Source organism: Thalassophryne amazonica, chromosome 1, assembly GCF_902500255.1.
Source record: "Thalassophryne amazonica chromosome 1, fThaAma1.1, whole genome shotgun sequence".
Lineage (NCBI taxonomy): Eukaryota > Metazoa > Chordata > Actinopteri > Batrachoidiformes > Batrachoididae > Thalassophryne > Thalassophryne amazonica.
Genome location: NC_047103.1, coordinates 153572516 through 153592217, shown reverse-complemented (window position 1 = coordinate 153592217; position 19702 = coordinate 153572516). Strand labels below are relative to the sequence as shown.

Here is a 19702-nt window from a genome sequence, read left to right as displayed (position 1 = left end):
CGAGTCTGTGAGAGCCTTTGAGACGGGCACCGGTCACCATGACAACTGTGCTTCTGCTCTGATTGGCTGGCAGGTTGCCGCGGCAGCAGCCACAGAGAGCGGCGAGTACAGCGGGAGAGGAGGCCCCACCTCCGAGTCCTCCTCTGGGATGTCTAAGCTCAGCTCCAAGAGTGCCAAGGAGCGACGCAACAGGCGGAAGAAAAGAAAGCAAAGGGAAGAGGAGGAGGAAGAAAGGGCGGGCCGCGACAAGTTCCACAAGTCTGTGTCCGAGGACAGCATCAAGAGGTCAAGTTTCCGCTTCTCCATCGATGCAAATCGGCTTTCTTATGAAAAAAGATGCTCCTCACCCAACCAGGTAAAAGCGTCACGGACAAAGAAGTTTTAAAAGTGCTGCTGTAGTTGTTGTTGCAGTTTCAGATAACTCATGATCCAATTTTGTGGACCCCAACTCGTGCGGGTAAACAGTAGAGGTGGGCAGATCAATCCTAATATCGATATCAACACTGGTATTGATATTGAACGGTCCTCGTGTAAAAAGATTGATACTCAAGCTTTTTTTACTCTCCCACATGCACTGACTGCTGTGCATGCGGATTCATCAAAGTCTACTCTCTGTCTGTAAGAGCAGCGCTGCGCTGTGTCACACAACACAGAGCAGCTAACCCTTGTATTGTGGTTTGTTAGCCCTCTACCTCAGGAGATTTTGTTTTAAGTTGTGTTGAGTGATATTTTTAAAAAAAAAATGTTGATTGTGATAATAAAGTATTTTATTGTCATGTACAATGTTTGGCGAAATTCTATCCTAGTTCTTTTGGATCCTTTGGCTCTATGAAGCTTAAATATGAAAAAGTATCGGTATCGATATCGGTGATACTGGGCCTGTATTTACTTGGTATCGGATCAATACCAAAATTCCTGGTATCGCGCACCTCTAGTAAACAGGGCTCACCTGTGCTTGAACTATGAGTAGCGTGTCATATTTGGGCAGTTTCAAAGCTGTTGAAATATTCAGTTTCCTTGTCAGTGACTTTCATGCCTGCAGGAGTAAAGGAGACACATCAAGAAAAAGTTTATGGATGCATGAAGTTATTGGACAAAAGTGTGTGGTAGTGGCAATACCTTTTTATGAGATGAAAGTCCAAGTCAGGTGTCACAGACACTGCTCCTGAAGCTCACCTGTCCTGCATGCTTTCCCGTGACCTCTGCCCCAGCCTTAGCAAATTAACTAAGTCAGGTGTTCGCATCCAATCAACAGCTAGGAAATCCTACACTTGACTAATCAACTGTGTTTACAATAAGTACACATGGAAAGGAGCAGGGTTTGTAGACCCTGGTCTAAGTCTTTAGAGTCCTCGTCCTTCCAGTCTTATTGTACAGTCTAACCAGTGAGTTAGATGAAGACTGAATGTGTTTGATATGAGGTATCTCCAGAGAATCCTTTGATACCACTGGACTTGTTTTGGGTGAAATGATCACTTAATTAGGGAGACACAGATGAGGCCTAAAACAAACACCATGAGGGAGCATCATCTGTAAGACGCGACCTATATGATGCATTTTTCTGACTCTGATCCAGCACATAGGTACCTAATTGCTAATAACCACAGCAAATTGCCCAGGCTAACAGGCAGCATCCTGCAGAACTGCCTGCACTCAACTCTGACCTGACCTGACCATTGATAAATGGCAGGTCAGGTCAAATAACAAACCTTAAAAAAACCTCAGCAGTGATCTGGTGATAATTGTGTGACACACAACTGTAGACTGCTGCTGTGTCAGATCCAGTTACTTCTTATTTGGAATCAGGATGTCAATCAGGGCCAGAAATCGGCAACGGGAGAATGGCTTTAGTCTCCTGTAACATTTCCCCAGCTTTCTCTTTATCTTTGTCCTGATATTTCTATCTCTCTCTACCTATCAGTCTCTTCTCAGTATCCGTGGATCGCTCTTCTCTCCACGAAGGAACAGTCGTGCTAGCCTGTTCAGCTTCCGTGGACGGGCAAGGGACATGGGCTCCGAAAATGACTTTGCAGATGATGAGCACAGCACATTCGAGGAGAGCGACAGTCGGCGAGGCTCTTTGTTCTTGCCACGCCGTCTTGAGCGCCGCTGCAGTGCCATCAGCCAGACGAGTCTTGGCGTGCCACGGGTCATCCTGCCGGCCAATGGCAAGATGCACTGCACTGTTGACTGCAATGGTGTTGTGTCCCTGGTCGGTGGAACTTCTGTAACAACCTCCCCTGTAGGTCTCCTGCTGCCTGAGGTGACTTAACTTTTTCATGCACCAATTCCTCATTGCCCCCCTTCAAGTTGATGTTTATGTCGATAAATAATGGACTCATTTGGGGGATTCATCATCCCATTTCTAATCTGGTGCATCAGTTGTCATGTCTGGTGTTTGCGCTTCAATAACCTCAACATCCACTAAGATCTAATTGTTAAACGACACTACTGACCTTTCTTCAAATTTTTGCTTATCTTTCTTTGGCTGTGTTTTCTAGGGAACAACTACAGACACTGGGCTGAAGAAACGGCGTTCTGGTTTCCGTCAGCCATCCATGGATTATTTAGAAGAGCCAGGGAGCAGGCAGAGAGCAATGAGTGTAGCCAGTATCCTCACCAACACCATGGAAGGTAAGTGTCAGCCCATATAGATATGGTCATTTTGATGAGACACACATTTCTTTTTTTAATGACATATTATTTCTAATTTTCCAGAGCTTGAAGAGTCAAGGCAGAAATGCCCTCCTTGTTGGTATAGATTTGCCAACACATGCCTAATCTGGGATTGTTGTCCTCTGTGGCTGAAGATCAAGGAAAATGTCAACATGGTGGTCATGGATCCATTCGTAGATCTGGCCATCACAATTTGTATTGTCCTCAACACACTTTTCATGGCCATGGAGCATTACCCCATGACCTTGGAGTTTAGTAACCTCCTCTCAGTTGGAAATTTGGCAAGTATATTTGCTATGCTTTTAAAAGTTCATACACAACCCTATGTACAATATGTGCTAACCTCTCATTTGCCTCTAAAACCCACAACTCTTTAAAAGGTAAAGCGGATTTGGTCCCAAAATGGCATCATGGGGGCAAGCTTGCTGTGGGGATTTCGGTACCAACAGGCAAAATTGCCAAGCTCCTCGTGTGGTCTTACCCTACTCTGCCTCATGTAGCCTTTTTGGCAAATCCAATTTTAGGCTGAACAAGGGAAAACCCTAATGGGGGTTGCTATGGGAAGACAAATTACTGTGGGGGTACTCGTTCCTGCACAATAACCTGTACAAATGCTGATTAGATTTATCAAATGCTGTTATAATGTAGAACTAATATTTGTAGAGTATTTGTACAGGTATCTGAAAAGTACTTATGATGCTACTTGTGATTAATTTAAGAGTTTTTTCTGTTCTCTGTCTTCAGGTATTCACAGGCATCTTCACAGCTGAGATGTGTTTGAAGATAATTGCCCTGGATCCTTACTATTACTTCCAGGAGGGCTGGAACATCTTTGATGGCATCATCGTCAGCCTGAGTCTGATGGAGCTTGGCTTGTCGAATGTAGAAGGCCTGTCTGTGCTTAGGTCCTTTAGATTGGTAAGGGTACATTATATAATTTGCTCCCCACCACCTTTACATTCTCAAGTACATTTAAGATGTACCAAAAGTTGTAATGTCATGACTCGATGGCTCTCTGGGCAACATTTGTAGTATTACCACCATGTAATGAAATAATGTGAGTTTTTGAGCTATGCATACAGGATTTGGAAAGTTCTGGCATTTTTTTTTACTACTTTTAGCAGAGAAAAACACCTTTTTAGGCTCTAGGTACTGATCTTGTTGTTATTTAGCCAATGAATGTTAATTTTGTGCTGTAAATAAAAATGGATGTGCACGTACCAATTCACTCACAGTGTGCAAAAATCAAGCTAGCCAAATTCAAGCTAATACTTGTACTACTTTCTTGAACTGACTCACACACACACACACACACACACACACACACACACACACACACACACACACACACACACATACACACACACACACACACACACACACACACACACACACACACACACACACACACACACACACACACACACACACACACACACACACACACACACACACACACACGGGTGCTGCCTGTGGGCAGCTGCTATGAACATAACATTTTTTTCGATAAAGTAGCTGCTAACTGCTAACATTCACAGAAATATTAGCAACATACACATTAGCAATCTGCTAATTAGCTACAACAGAACTTTTACTTCACATATATTCAAAGTCAAAAATGCTAATTAGTATCAAATCAGCCCTATGATGTTTCTACCCATAGACATTATTTGGAGAGCCATAAGTTTGCCAAATGTGTTTTGTGAAGATCACCTCTCAATGTTGAAAAAAAAGTTGCCTTTTGCTATTCAAAAAGATATTTTATTTACATGCTATATGTTACAAAATAACAGCTGACACAGACTTTTAGGTTCATGTCTCCTTGCCTTGATTTTACTGCAACTAGCCACTAGGGGCAGATGGAGATATTTTGGCGTCATTTTTGTACAGTCTTGAGTTTAAATTATATTGAAAGGTTTCCTGAAGCACTTGATATGCTGATGAACTGAATTTGACATTTCTGACACACTGTTTATTTGTTTGTTTTTTAATAAACTTGCTTGAAATAGTTTATACATTAGCTCTTTATTTATTTATTTATTTATTTTATCTACAGTATATTCACAAGATTGGTCAACTTTTAATTTTTCTTCTCCAAACAGCTGAGGGTCTTCAAGCTGGCAAAGTCATGGCCCACTTTGAACATGCTGATCAAGATCATTGGTAACTCTGTAGGTGCTCTGGGGAACTTGACTCTGGTGCTGGCCATCATTGTCTTCATCTTTGCCGTGGTGGGAATGCAGTTATTTGGCAAGAGCTACAAGGAGTGTGTATGTAAGATTAACGATAATTGTGAATTGCCACGCTGGCACATGAATGATTTCTTCCACTCCTTCCTCATCGTGTTCCGGGTGCTGTGTGGAGAGTGGATTGAGACCATGTGGGACTGCATGGAGGTGGCAGGACAGGCAATGTGCCTGATCGTCTTCATGATGGTCATGGTCATTGGAAACCTGGTGGTATGTGGTTCAGCATCTTTCTTTTCGTAATCTGGTTTTGTATCAAAAGTTGTTGGTTAAAGTTGTTGGAGTCAGTAGATTGTGTTGGATGGATTGGTTCTAACATCAATTTTTTTCAAAATCGTGATACTGTTGAATTCACTTGTAATTTCTCTGCAGGTTCTAAACCTCTTTCTGGCCCTCCTCCTGAGCTCATTCAGCGCCGACAACCTGGCAGCAACTGATGATGACAGTGAGATGAACAATCTACAGATTGCTGTAGGACGGATCCAACGGGGCATCAATTTTATCAAGTCCACAGTGCGGCAGTTCTTCCAGAGTATCTGCTTTGGTGGCACTGCTAAAGGTGCCGGCCTTGCTGAAGAGATCAAACCTCTGGATGAACTTCATAGCAATGGCAAGGGTAACTGTATTTCTAACCACACTTCAGTGGAAATCACCAAAGACCCCACTGGGGTGTACCTGAAGGAAGGCAATGGAATGGCAATGGTAGGGGTTGGGATTGTTGGGGACACTACAGTGAAGTACCCTGCTGAGGACTTCATGTCATTTATTCATAACCCCAGCCTGACAGTAACAGTACCTATTGCTGTGGGCGAGTCGGACTTTGAGAACCTCAACACAGAAGATTTCAGCAGTGACTCATCTGATGTTGAGGGCAGTAAAGAGGTAAGATGAATATTTCTGTATAGATTGGTTAAAATTTATTTGTTTTTGAAAAGTTTTGCATTTGATTGTCTTGTTTATTGTTAATGGAAAATATGTGATAAGTGCAGCCCAGTGCAAAGTATAAATATGTCAAGAAGATAACTCTAGATTTAGGTCTTACAAAGTTCCATCTTTTGCTATAGCAAGATAAGAAGGAAGCATTAATTTACTTTTGACCTGGAGTTTGTAGCTTACTTCTTGTCTTTGCTGCATATATACCATTTTGCATTGTGTATTATGTGAAGTGCAAAACCCAACTTTGTTTTTATATATACTATAATGTTAATATTAGAATTAATAGTAACACTTATTGTGCTCAGAATATTTCTCACAGAGCAATGGTTTGCTGTCAAATGTCGCTCGGTTGGCAGAGTATGAGGAGTGCACTCCCTGGTGATGTCAACCTGCCCACTGTGGGTGTGGTGCCAATTCCCTCTGATTCAAAACAACACAGGAGTCTATTTCTAGACACAGCACCACATGCATTCTGTCACAGCTGATTGTTATACCCTGTAGAGGGGGCTGGCTGATTTTTTCTAATCAGATTTTAAGATGCTTGAATACCTCAAACCAGTGGTTCCCAATCCCGCTCTGACCCCACAGTGCTGTATATTTTGCATTTGTCCATGACCTGCTCAGACAGGTCAGTTCGGTCAGGTGTGTTTAACCATTGGCTGAACAATAGAACACAGCTGAATTGATTATTATTTGCAGACAGTCGGGAGAAATAGAAAGTGTGCAGTACATAAGAGTCCTATGGACCAGGACTGGGAACCGTGGTTTTACACCACTGTTTGGCTTCAATATGTAAAAATTACAGATGTCCACTCAAAACACATTTGGACTTTGGTAAACATGAGCGATCTGTGGTTATTGACAGAGCTGACAGTCACAACTTCCTTCAGTGTTTCCTAGTGCATTTCAAAAACACATCATCAATGGTTTGCTTTGCTTCAAATTTGTAGACCATCAAAGTTTGCAGTTTACCTGTAGTTTGTGTGTAGATTTTTGTTTGTTTGTCCAGTTGTCTTCTTCTACTACTGCCTTATCGTCTAAAGGTGGTTGGAATCCTGTTAGGGAATTAGTGCCACCCACTGGACAGGAGGAGTTTTTAATACAACCTTCTCTTCCTTCTTACCACACGTTTAACTCTTAGTACTGGGCAGCACAGTTGCTCAGTGGTTATTGCCTCACAGCAGGAAGGTCTAGGATTTGATTCCACCTATGACCTGTGTCTTTCTGTGTGGTGTTTCTGTTTGCTGCTCCTGGTGGTTGGATTTTGTCTAACTATAATTAGAAAAGGGTTAAATGCAGAGGACAATTTTGTTGTATTTGTCCATGTATGTGCAACGACAACAAAGTCCCTTCTTCTTCAACCTAGTGGTCAGAATTAAAACACCTTAATCCTCACATCCCCCTTTCTTTGAAATGAATATAACTCCAGTTCAACTCTAAGTTGAATTGGTAAGAGCCACATGAAAAAAAACATCAGTTTGTTTAATTTATTTTGTAAAAAAAATAATAAAATAAAACGATTACATTAAAGAGTAGTTTGGATTACAAGTACTTTTTTGCTAATGCATTGCAGAGCTGCTCAGTTGTGAATCATATACACTGGATTGATGTTAATGTATTTGCAGTGTGCATGCAATGATTCCCAAAGTGTGGGAGAAGTTATTAAAATAGTGATTCTGTTTAAAATTACCCCCAAAATATTTATTCTTATTTTAAAATGTAATCAGAAACAAAAAAACAACATATTTGCTATTCTGCTTTCTGACCTAGTTTAACATAATATAAATATGGAAATAATAATAATCTTTGTCTCATGTGTTGATCAAAATTGTGAGTAAAGATGCAGAAGACTTTCAGACTTCAAAGTACACTCAAAAATGGCTCTTTGGATGAACTCAATTCAATTACGTGTAGGATTTCCATCTAATAAATATATATAGCCCCAACTCAAATAAAACACATCCATGCAAGATAATGTCATTTAATTGAGTTGGGACTACATATATTTATTAGATGGAATCCAATCCAATGAGTCAGTTTTTTTGAGTGTATTACACAAACAAATGACTCATTGGATGAACTCAATTTAATTATGGGCAGGATTTCCACATAATAAATATATGTAGTCTCAACTAAATTAAATTAAATTGCATGGATGTGCTTTATTTGAGTTGGGGCTACATATATTTATTAAATGGAAATCATGCAAATAATTGAATTAAGTTTATCCAATGCATCAGTTTTTTTGAGTATAGGCTATGGGGTTCCTAAGTTTGGGAATGGCTGATCTAGGAAAATACAAGTATTTGATGGGGTCTCAAAGCTGAAATGTGTTGTCCCTGTCCTGTCGTACTCCAACAAATTCTTACATATTGTAAGCTTGCTGTGTGATTCCCACTCCAGTGCAGAAGGTGGCAGTAATGCACCATTAAGGTGTATGGCAACCACAGTCAAATAAGAACAATTTCCAATAGTACAGCAGATAACAGAATATTTACAGAGGAATCCTGCAAATGGTGATAGGAGCAACAAATTCGGTACAAATACACCTTAGACATTACTCTTTTGAAAACAAACAAAAAAACAAAAGGATTTGCCATTTGAATTTTCAGTAGGCAGCAATGCAGGGGTCAAATGAAGAATTACACAGGGATCAAAATTAAAACATACTCCATTCATATTGAAAACTATACCATATTATTTGTCTGATCACAAAGATTCCAACAAGGTATAGTTTGGACTATCTGTGACTGAATGTTATGAAGTTATGGGGTAAAAACAACATGAATGGTGACAGAGGTGTTATGTGTCGGACGCAGCTCGGAGAACCGACCAGCGTTTGAAGGACCCAGTATGAAATAAGCAGAGCACGGTACAAAGGCTAACAGAATTTAATACATAACAGTGATGTGATACAAAACAACAAAAGAGTGTGCGGTCTGGCGTGGTGGTGATACGGTGCACTCCCAGCAGCGCTAACGGTCCGGAGCCAGAAGCCGTTCGGACCCAAGGACCCCGCCGACACCCCCCAGGTGGCCGCAACAAACCGAGTCTGTGAAAGAAGGAACCATTATGTGAGTCCACACTCTACACACAGAGAGACCACTCAAAGGTGTTCACAAACAGCAAACACTTCCTGGCTTAATTACTAATCAGCTTCCCAACCTGCAGGCATGGAACATCCAGTTCACAAAACTCCACTGCAGTGGAAGCCGATACATGACTAACGTACAGCTCAATATAATAAGGTGTGAGGGACACCACATTTACTGACTGTATAAACGTTAGTCACAAAATCTAACGTACCTCAGGAAGTGTGCTGACGAGCGTGAGACCTCACCCCCTCCTCTTTCACAGACCGTGCATCAAACCCTGGACGTTCTCTGCATCCACTGATGATGAGATGGCTCCCGAGACGACGATCTCACCCGTCTGGTCACAAGGTCGAGTCTCTGGCAAATACACACTGTATACTCCAGTCTTAAATGCCACCATGTTCCAATCCATATAGATGCACCACAGCTGTGAGTCCTGACGAGCCGCAGGTGATCAGGGTGAGGTCCTGATAACCTCAGCAACACAGCCACTCAGTCCCAAATGCAAGCCACCTGGAAGGAAAACCAAAAGACAGAAACAAAAAGGCAGCCAGGCCCCCCCAGCCATACAACAAGAGGTCAATTTCAGTTTGTACAGGGGTCGAAAGTTAAAGTTTGCTCCAATTTTGGTAAAAGGTGGTGCAAATTATTTAAATGTGCATCTTTTAACTTTTCACCCCTGTGTAATTCTAAAATTGACCCCTACCTAGTTGTCTATTTTCAAGAGTAATTAAGGAGTATTTGTCCTGAATTTGTTGCTTCTATCAACATTTGCAGGATTGTTTCAGCTATCTGCTGCAGTACAATAACCTATGTACCACAATAGAAATAAATATGAAAATTGTTTTATTTTCTAAGCTTTTCGAAAGTACATAAAGTGAATAAGGAACAATCTGGGAAATATATGATAATGAAGGAAGCCTCACAATGCCAGTTTCATTCTATGCAGATGATGTTATTTCCTCAAATCTGAAAGTGTAGCCAATGGCAAAGGAATGACTGGTGGAATATATATGCTTTACTGAACAAGGAATTGTGCTTGAATGTCAAGGTTGACCCCACCATGTAAAATGGGACCACTGCATGGCCCCTGACTTGGAGAAATCCTGGTTCCATTTTTGTGGCAGATACTCAGTATTAAGCAGTGGCGGACACAGTTCATCTAATCAGCTAACAGATAAATAGTGAAGCTGCCTTTTTCATTCTTAGCTTTTCAGCTAACTTTGCAAACCATGAGTGGCCCAGTGACCTTCCACTATATTTAGTTTAGTTGACATTAAGTGAGCCCACATTTTGTTTCTAATCTTTAGAATTAAACTTCTTAGTTTTATTTGTTTATTTTATATGTTGATCATCATCATCTTTTTTGGGAACCTTTATCTTTATGCTTAAATATATTAAAATTCCCACTCTTTAGTTTTGTTTTTCAGAGTTTTAGAGCTCCACCCCCAAAAGAAAACACAAACTAAGCTGTGATATTAAACGACTAAAATAAACAAATACATAAATACAATCCAATGCCAGAAAACTTTGTAAGGTACTGGGTCATGTTTCTGTCTGTCTTATGTGTGTTCTGAAAGTGGTATTGTGTAACAGTCAGTGTAAAATGCACTGAAGATTATGTAAATAGATGTATCTGTGGTGAACTCGTTCCCCCACAGTGCCTTATGGTTGACCAGTGTAAGCCAACGTTTGGTTGTATAATGGCTTTTGGTGTGTATGACTTACTTTCTTTAACCCCCCGTTTGTTATTGCAGCTTTGTCACAGACGCTCTCAAGGTTTTCAGTGACAGAAGAATTGTAAGACCACTTTATTGTACCATAGCACCAACCATGAGGACTGCCTATGCCATTACAGACAAAACATAATTTCTCTCATACCTTCAATGGATTGCCCATTTTCGTTCTTTGCCTGGTCTGCCCTCCGTCCCCACCCCTTTTGCTTTGTCTGATCCTCCCTCCCCCAATACAGCAGCACACTCAATGCTGTAATATTTGAGTTTTCCCTTTACCCCTCTCCCCATCATAATTTATCTACGAGCATCAGGCTGTATTGCAATTACAAGCCATTAGGAATGAGCAACGCCACCTTTTTCCATCGACAGATAAACCCATCAACATGATCTTTGCTTTCGATTTCATTGCTTGGTTTTGACTTGGTTTTGGGGCTTGATTGGCATCCAGCACTCAGAGCTTGAGAATGAAGGAAGAGAGATGGAGGTGGAGGAGAATGCACAAAAAAGATGGAATGGAAGAATGAATTTTGCTGTAGTTTGACAAAATTCATTTATCTGGTTCATAGTCCATGCATACACACAAATACTTGTTCAGAATTGTTTTCTGTGTTCCGCTGCAAATAATAGTGGAATGATGAAAGATACTTCAAAGAACTCTTTCTGAGGAGACGTATTTAAAAAAAAAGCTAATAAATCAGTACTGATTCTGCATGGAGGCAAAATAGATAACACATGGCTTTTCATATGGTATCATTATTTAAAATGATGTACTTCCTGATGGCTCCTTGACACATAACATGACTGAGTCCGAATGTCGCACGAAGGAGGATTCGAATGTCATTCGTGAAAATTCAGAACCGCCTCGTACAGCAGTCGCCACAACCTTTCGGCCACAGCACATGCACTCTACATTTACGTGTCACTCGTGCCGGAAACCCATTTGAACGGCGACTAAGATGAGGTCACACTGCCATTTAATTGTGCTTGTAACATTCGCACGACATGTCGAATGCAGGTTGGACAAATCGTGCCGAGGGGCTGCACGAAATCACTGGCCGTGTGGAACCCTGGCCAAATGGCGCGATCGAGGAAGCCTTCACACCAGCTGCTGAATGACAGCGAATGGCGGGCCATTACCCATTCCACCCACTGTCGGCTGGAGTCCAGGTGCCACCCAGGAACATCCAACACCACTTGTGGGGCACTTAGAAAATGTGGGGCCATTCACACAGCCAGCATGAAAGTAGAGAGCAGGCGACCACTTTCGAGCTGCAGTCCAGGTGTTCGAAAGCTGAAGGTATAAATAGCGTGTGAGTGTGTCATGTCCTTCCCCCCTGCAATGATCCAACGTTGCGGCTGAGGTGGTGACAGCTCGAACGGTGGCCGGAGTGCGATAGCTGTCCAGCGCAGTACACACATCTGGACGGCTGTCATGTCCATGAAGGAACAGCTGACAGCTTTGGATCACCCATCATGGCATATCCAGCATGTTCCGTTGGAGGTGGAAACACCAGCCAGCAGTATGCTCACACCACCATAACAGAGATTAAAAATAAAAACCCAGCTGCATGTCACAGCACCAGCGCGCCATCCGACGGACAGTCACGTCACGTGACACACAATCGCTGATGATCATGGCCCAGGCATGCCCACAGAGGTAATCAGGTGATGCCACTGTACGCGGGTGGGCCGAAGTCATCAGATGATCACACATGCGTTCACCCGGCGATCATCATGTCACATCAGACCACTGTGTCATCTATACTAGCCATCATCGCGGGATCGTATGCCATCCATACACAGTTGTCCGACCATCTGTCCCTCACGACAGCAGCTGGGATTTTTCAAGGTTCGCCAATTCATTTTTTTTTCGCCTTTTTCAGCCACTTTCGGCCTCATTCGCCCAACTTCGTGTTATGTGTGAAGGGGCCCTAACTGTTCCATATTTCAGAATGGGCTTGCATTAAATCAGAATGAAGCAAGAACCTCCAAAATGATATCTGTTATAACTGGACACTGTATGAATATACAGTTTTTTTTTTTTTGCTGCTGCACACATTATGCCTGTGTTATCCACTTTGTTCCCCTGCAATTATCTTGTCACCCAACACAATGCAGTCAGGTCTATAGGTAACTGGACACAATTTATTATTAATTTGACTAATTTTTGCATTTTGAAGTTGGAAATAGCCGCTTCGCTTTGAGATTAGAAGTCAGCATTGGTCATACGAGATGTGTGTTGGATGGTCGAATCCCAGCGCCGTGTTCTTAGCCAGAGGCATCACTGACTGAACGAACCAAACACAGCAACAGCACCACCAAAACCCTGTCATGGACTCTCTGCTGGACTCTGCACACACACACATATCTATATTTAGTTGTCCAATTACTTATGACCCATGAAATGGGAGAGACAGTGTACTTATATCAGGCAGCACGGTGGCTTAGTGGTTAGCACTGTTGCTTCAAAGCAAGAAGGTCATGGAATTGATTCCCTCCTGTGGCCTTTCTGTGTGGAGTTTGCATGTTCCCCGTGTTTGTGTGGGTTCCCTCTGGATGCTCCGGCTTCCTCCCACATCCAAAGACATGCAGGTTAGGTGAATTGGAAACTTTAAATTGTCCGTAGGTGTGAATGTGGGTGTGACTGTGTTTGTTTGTTTGTCTGTATGTGGCCCTGCGACAGACTGGTGCCCTGTTCAGGTTATACCCCGCCTCACGCCCTATGACTGCTGGGATAGACTCCAGCCTCCCCCATGACCCTTAGCTGGACCACCACACACACACACACACACACACATACATATATATGCACTTGTATCAGACAAGCTTGAACCTTCGTGCGCATGCGTGAGTTTTTTCACGCCTGTCGGTTACGTCATTCGCCTGTGGGCAGGCTTTGAGTGAGCACTGGTTCACCCCCCTCGTCGGATTTTTATTGTTTAGGAATGGCGGAGCGACTGCCGCTTTGTTTGATGAAAATTTTTTCAGAAACTCTGCCAGACAGCCAGATGGAAACCATTTGGAAGATTCAGATGGCTTTCAGTGAAGATTCTATCGGTATCACTTCCAAATTTAAGGCTCTGTTGATGCAGGACATCGTGTGACTAGCAGAGAAGTTTCAGAAGAGGTCGGGATCAGCACTTTATCGGCACATTTCACTGTTAAAGGAGATTTTGTAATGAAAGACGTGCGGACAGATTCGCGCATCGCGACGCAGCCGCTCATGGCGCGGGACAAACAACACCTCCGTGTTGGAAACCATTCGTAAGATTCAGATGGCTTTCGGTGGCTTTTTAGTCGAGTGAGTATCTGAGAAATTGTTTAACAGCTGGGCATGTCACAACTTGTCCTGTGAAACTTCCAACACGGAGGTGTTGTTTGTCCCGCGCCATGAGCGGCTGCGTCGCGATGCGCGAATCTGTCCGCACGTCTTTCATTACAAAATCTCCTTTAACAGTGGAATGTGCCGATAAAGTGCTGATCCCGACCTCTTCTGAAACTTCTCTGCTAGTCACACGATGTCCTGCATCAACAGAGCCTTAAATTTGGAAGGGATCTGCTCGTTCCAGCCTGTCGATGGCCGCTCGGTTGCGCGGTGCGCCCTCCGCCGCCGTGGGCTGTTTTTAATCCAGTTTTAATGGTCCTTAATCCGTGTGATACTGATAGAATCTTCACCGAAAGCCATCTGAATCTTCCAAATTGTTTCCATCTGGCTGTCTGGCAGAGTTTCTGAAAAAATTTTCATCGAACAAAGCGGCAGTCACTCCGCCATTCCTAAACAATAAAAATCCGATGAGGGAGGTGGACCAGTGCTCACTCAAAGCCTGCCCACAAGCGAATGACGCAACAGACAGGCGTGAAAACTCAAGCATGCGCACGAAGGTTCAAGCTTGTCTGATGCAAGCGCACATGATTCAAATCCATATAGTTTTTGAAAAAAATTAAAAGGTCGGATACTTTTCTAACAGACCTTATATATATAGGGAGAGCAATAATTTTTAAATGGTTAATATGATATTTTTCTTGTGCTTGCAGTCTAGACTGCAAGAGCATCTTGAATATTTCATTTCAACTCTGTTGTGGTGGTGCACAGAGGGAAACAAAAAATAATCACTATCCAGTTACTTGTGGACCTGACTGTACAACTATAATCAAATGTGTTAACAGACTATGGTTATTCTTGCATTGATTAAAGCATTGCAGGCTAGGACTACTGGCCTCATCCAGAAAAGCTCAAATAGGTCTCTTGAAGTGGGCGAGGATATGAAAATGGGAGGGAAACACCCTTCCTCAAAATTTTGCACTTGTAAGCAGCATGCTTCCATCATTCCCATGCCGTATTAGCTGGGTCCCACGGCAATCAGAGCTGCTGCACTGTCTAGGATGACATGTTCCTGTACTTCACACAGCAGACAGATCAGGCGTAAGACCACGAAACACCATGTTCGCCCAAGTTAAAACAGACAGGAAGCCTCACAACACCAGTCTCACTCTGTGCAGATGATGTTGTTATTTACATAGCTACCAAAAGATCACTATATCTTCGGATTTAAGAGGAGTGATACATTCAGAGTTAGCAGGGAGACAGATAATACTCTACAGTTGAGTACCATAGCAATAAGCGTCTTGACCAGTGTGTTTTGTGTACTGTTGAGAAGAATGATGATAATCACTAAGTAGCATATTTTGTCCTGTATGTTTTCTGGGTATGCATGAGTGCTAATTCAAAGTGGGAACAAAAAAGACCAGACCACATGCTGTCTTATAAACAGTGCACAGTGCTGGTTTTTGCTGGTAAGCTAATGTGGTTTTCCGTCTACTCCAACACAAACGGGAGAAGCTTGTACACTGCTTTCAAGGAATGGAAATAACGTGTTTTCATGTCACTGAGGAAAATGTTTCGCAATGCTGTGGTTGGTGTACTACAGGTTTGATGGAGGGGGAATTACAATGTATAAAGGCGATTTTGGAAATGGGCTAACTTCTAGACAACCTGATTTTGGTTCGGTTTATCAGTGGACATGAAAATACTTCAGCACATGTTCTGCTTGGTACTATTGCAGGCTTGGATTGATAATGCACTGGAATACTGCATGCACTCTTCCTCAAATTGAGATGACATCAAACGTACCCACAGTGCATTTCTGAAAGGCCATCCTGGCCATGGCAACTGTTGCCAAATAATCCAATTTGAACCATCAGATAATCACTAATAGTAAAGCCTGTAGGTACATTTGATTAATGCTGCATGTGATCAAGATGACAGTGGTGATAACTCTACGAGCCCAACTCTGTGAGCTATGACAGTGCCTATAGTCTCCATACTAAAGGATGCAGTTATGGCACTGGGGTTCATGTGAATGGATAAGCACAATGATAATTAGCTCAGAAGGTTGGCTCCTATAACCAGTGATCCACAGCAGAGGTTTTGCCATTTAACTTTGTCTTGTCTTCTTCTTCATACTTCTTATTTGCAGAAGCTAGATGTAGAGCCACAACATCTCAGCTCTTCAGAGGGGAGCACGGTGGATATCCGCCCCCCGGGAGATGGGGTCGATTCAGTGGAGATGGAGCCAGAGGAGTCGCTGGAGCCAGAGGCCTGTTTCACGGAGGGTGAGATGCAAGTGTGATAAGCAAGGATGGTGATGGGAAGGAAAAGGGGCCTAGAGTAGAGAAGGTGGGAGAAGAATGTTTCCTCCAAGTGGTTAGCTCCAGTGTGCTGCGCTCTTTGTTGATTGACGTTGATGACCAATGCTGAGCATGTCAGAAATAACAGTAGACTGTGAGATTCTCATGGTTTGAATGCAGCGTGACAGTTTGTCTGACACAGTTCCACCACATTGCATAAAGGCTGAAAAAAGAAGTTAAAAAATGTGACTGAAAATATGAGATAGGAGCAGGAATGCCTTAAAATGAGGACCCACATATGAGCACAGGATCATGTGTGTGTGTGTGTTTGAAAATCAACTTGTGTGCCAGTGCACGTGCTGTACAGACTTTGTGCCGCTGTGCTGTATTTCATTCACTTGTGTTTATGTTCCAACACCAGATCAACTGAAACATCTTCAAGCCTTTGTTCTGAATCAGCTGCTGAAGCTTTGAGGCTTCTAGTCGAGGACCAAGCTGAGACATGCGCGCACATCATTTAGGAGAGGATAACTCAGCTGTTCTAAGACTGTCAGGTTTTTGGTCTTTTGGATTGCTTTTGTGTTCTGTCTGCCTCTTGCTCTGTCTTTCTGGTTGGGTGTTCGCTGTCCTGCTTTCTCTTGGCTCTTGGTGGTGGGTGTTTCTCTCTGTCTGGCCACACCCTGGTTCTGGGAGCTTCTCCACACACCTGTTCTTGATTTGCAGTTAATCACTTGGGTGCTTTATATACCACACAGTTTGCCTTTGTCCCTCACCAGATCAATGTGCCTATAGTGCCTCTTTCCAGCTCAGTTCTCGTATTTTTTGCCTTGCTCTGATAGCCTTGTTGTGTTTTTTGACTACCTGCTTATGTACCTCGACCATGCCTTTAGCCTGATGCTTTTGATACTGTTGCTCTGCTTGGACTGTCCCTCCGTGTCCCGACCTCAGCCTGTTAACCCAGTAAACGTCTTTACTTCACTGAGCTGTGTTCCTGCTTCCTGCATTTGCGTCCAGCCTGTCCTATCAACCAAGCCTGATATAGACTAATATGACCCCAATGAACAGCTTGGGATACGTGCCAAAATCTCTATCCAGGGCGAACAGCCCGAAAATGACCACGCCCTTTTTCATCCCAAGTGTTTGTTCAAATACAGCTGTATGTTCTAAACTGCAGCAGCTACAGATTTTCCATGGTCCTCAAAATGTTCAGAATGACCAATACATGTCATAGAAGAGTGTAAAATCGTGATATTTTAAGAGAAAACCTCTAGAAAACATTAGGTCCAACCGCTTAAGGCACTTTTCTACTACAAAGCTCCAGCACTACTCAGCTCTACTCTACTCAGCTCTACTCAGTTTGGTTCCAAGCGCGTTCTTTTCTACTGCAAATAGTACCTACAGTACTTGTACATACAGTCTGGATTTGCCACATATTTAGTAACTTGAACTTTCTGAGCTATTGGTTGTTGGGAAATTTCCCTGATAATCTTTAAAATATTTAAGATCTCTAGATACTGCTGTCTGCTAAAGAAACAAGTTTTGTTTTGTATCGTTCACTTTAAATCAATATTCCATTGATAATAGTATAACTGAAAAAAACTACATTATATTAAATATTTGTTTTCTTTTGATGTACAGAAATAAGTTAACCCACTTATTTTAGCCATTTTCTCTTAAAATATCAACATAGAAATTTGACACTTTTCTGTGATCCTCCCAGACATGTAGTGGTCCTTCTGAACATTTTGAATAACACTCGCGATGAAAAAGGGAGTGGTCATTTTCGGGCTGTTCGTCCCAGACAGAGATGCTGGCACATATCCCAAGTTGATTATAGGGGTCATATTAGTGTGGACCAGTTGAGTTATCCTCTTCTAAATGATGTGCGCACATGTCTCAGGTGGGTCCTCTACGATTCATTTTGCACAGCTCAGTATGACGTCCTTTTGATACATACAATGGAACAATTTTTGAAACATTCATTCAATCATACATTGTCTCAACCTGTCACGGGGCATGTGGGGGTGGTCGCTGTGTGTTGAGCTAGCCGTCACTAATTTGTAGTGCAGATGAAAAGTTTTAATTCTGGTTTATGTCCCCATTCTGTTGTATATTTCACCACATACTGACCACTGTTACTTTCCCCCAGCTCTTCCTGTAATACTATCCCTTACAAAGAACAAAATCGATATATTCCTTAGTTTTAATTTATTGAAAGTCATGCTGAAAATCAGGCTCGATCTCCAGAGACACAGCCCACACCAAGGCTCCATCTTCTCAAGGACCCGAACATGGCATTTGTACAGGACAATGTAGGCGGTACAGTGGGTGGGTTTTAGTCTCACAAACCTAATCTTACTGGCTCCCAATAGACATATCTGATGCTTGCGCATGCATAATGGAGGTGAAACTTAAGTCTTCTGTTGAAACTTTGAACCAGTGAGAACCAGGTTCCAGGCACTTCTAAAGAGACTAACATAAAATAAGGAATTAGCACCGATATGATCTGCTAGATTGTTAACTGAGCAGAGCATATCAATAAGCACATGATGTATCCAGTGTTTAGGGCATGTTACGGGAACCCCTGCTTCCTTCCACCAATATCTGCTCATCTCTAATCCTTTTTTTTTTCCCTACTCAGGTCGATACAGACATGATATTTTTCTAAATTCTTCATATTAATATGAAGAGTTTTGAATACACTATGTCTATGTAAAATTAAGTAGGCTATGTCAGGCTAAAACAGATTAATTGAGATGACAGATACATTAGTGGACTGCACAGTGGCACACACAGTTTGTTATTGCAGCAACCTACTGGTAACTGTAGCTGCCAACAGGGTGCTGAAAATTAAAATAGAAAGTTGTTACAGTCTGGAGATAATATGTGAGGGTGGTGCAGGGTACAGTGTTATGTAAAAGTTTGGGCACCTCTGATGATTTCCATGATTTTCCTTTATAAATCATTGGTTGTTTTGATCAGCAGTTTCAGTTAAATATATCATATAGCAGAAGAACACACTATTTGAGGAGTGAAATGAAGTTTCTAGTATTTTCAGAAAGTGTGCAATAATTATTTAAACAAAATTAGGCAGGTGCATAAATTTGGGCACCCTTGTCATTTTATTGATTTGAATACATTTAGTACTAATTATTGGAACACAAAATTGGTTTGGTAAGCTCATTGACCCTTGACCTCCTTACACACGTGAATCCAATCATGAGAAAGGGTATTTAAGGTGGCCATTTGCAAATGTTTCTCCTCTTTGAATCTCTTCTACTGAGTGGCAACATGGGAGCCTCCAAACAACTCTCAAATGACTTGAAAACAAAGGTTGTTCAACATCATGGTTTAGGGAAAGGATACAAAAAGCTATCTCAGAGAT

The 19702-nt window shown here is 42.2% G+C and overlaps 1 protein-coding gene across 2 annotated transcripts in view; it reads left to right on the top strand.

Moving 5' to 3' along the window:
- The window catches only part of scn1lab (sodium channel, voltage-gated, type I like, alpha b), a 93009-nt gene that overhangs the window by 53478 nt on the left and 19829 nt on the right, over window positions 1–19702 (top strand). Inside the window, exons 4-11 of one of the 2 annotated variants that reach the window (XM_034176603.1) lie at window positions 74–355; window positions 1922–2242; window positions 2502–2634; window positions 2719–2957; window positions 3421–3594; window positions 4779–5135; window positions 5295–5804; window positions 16167–16302. In XM_034176603.1, coding sequence (XP_034032494.1) covers window positions 74–355; window positions 1922–2242; window positions 2502–2634; window positions 2719–2957; window positions 3421–3594; window positions 4779–5135; window positions 5295–5804; window positions 16167–16302 — 2152 coding nt within the window. Of the gene's footprint in view, window positions 1–73; window positions 356–1921; window positions 2264–2501; window positions 2635–2718; window positions 2958–3420; window positions 3595–4778; window positions 5136–5294; window positions 5805–16166; window positions 16303–19702 lie in introns of both variants that reach the window. The other variant, XM_034176611.1, reaches the window with a different exon arrangement.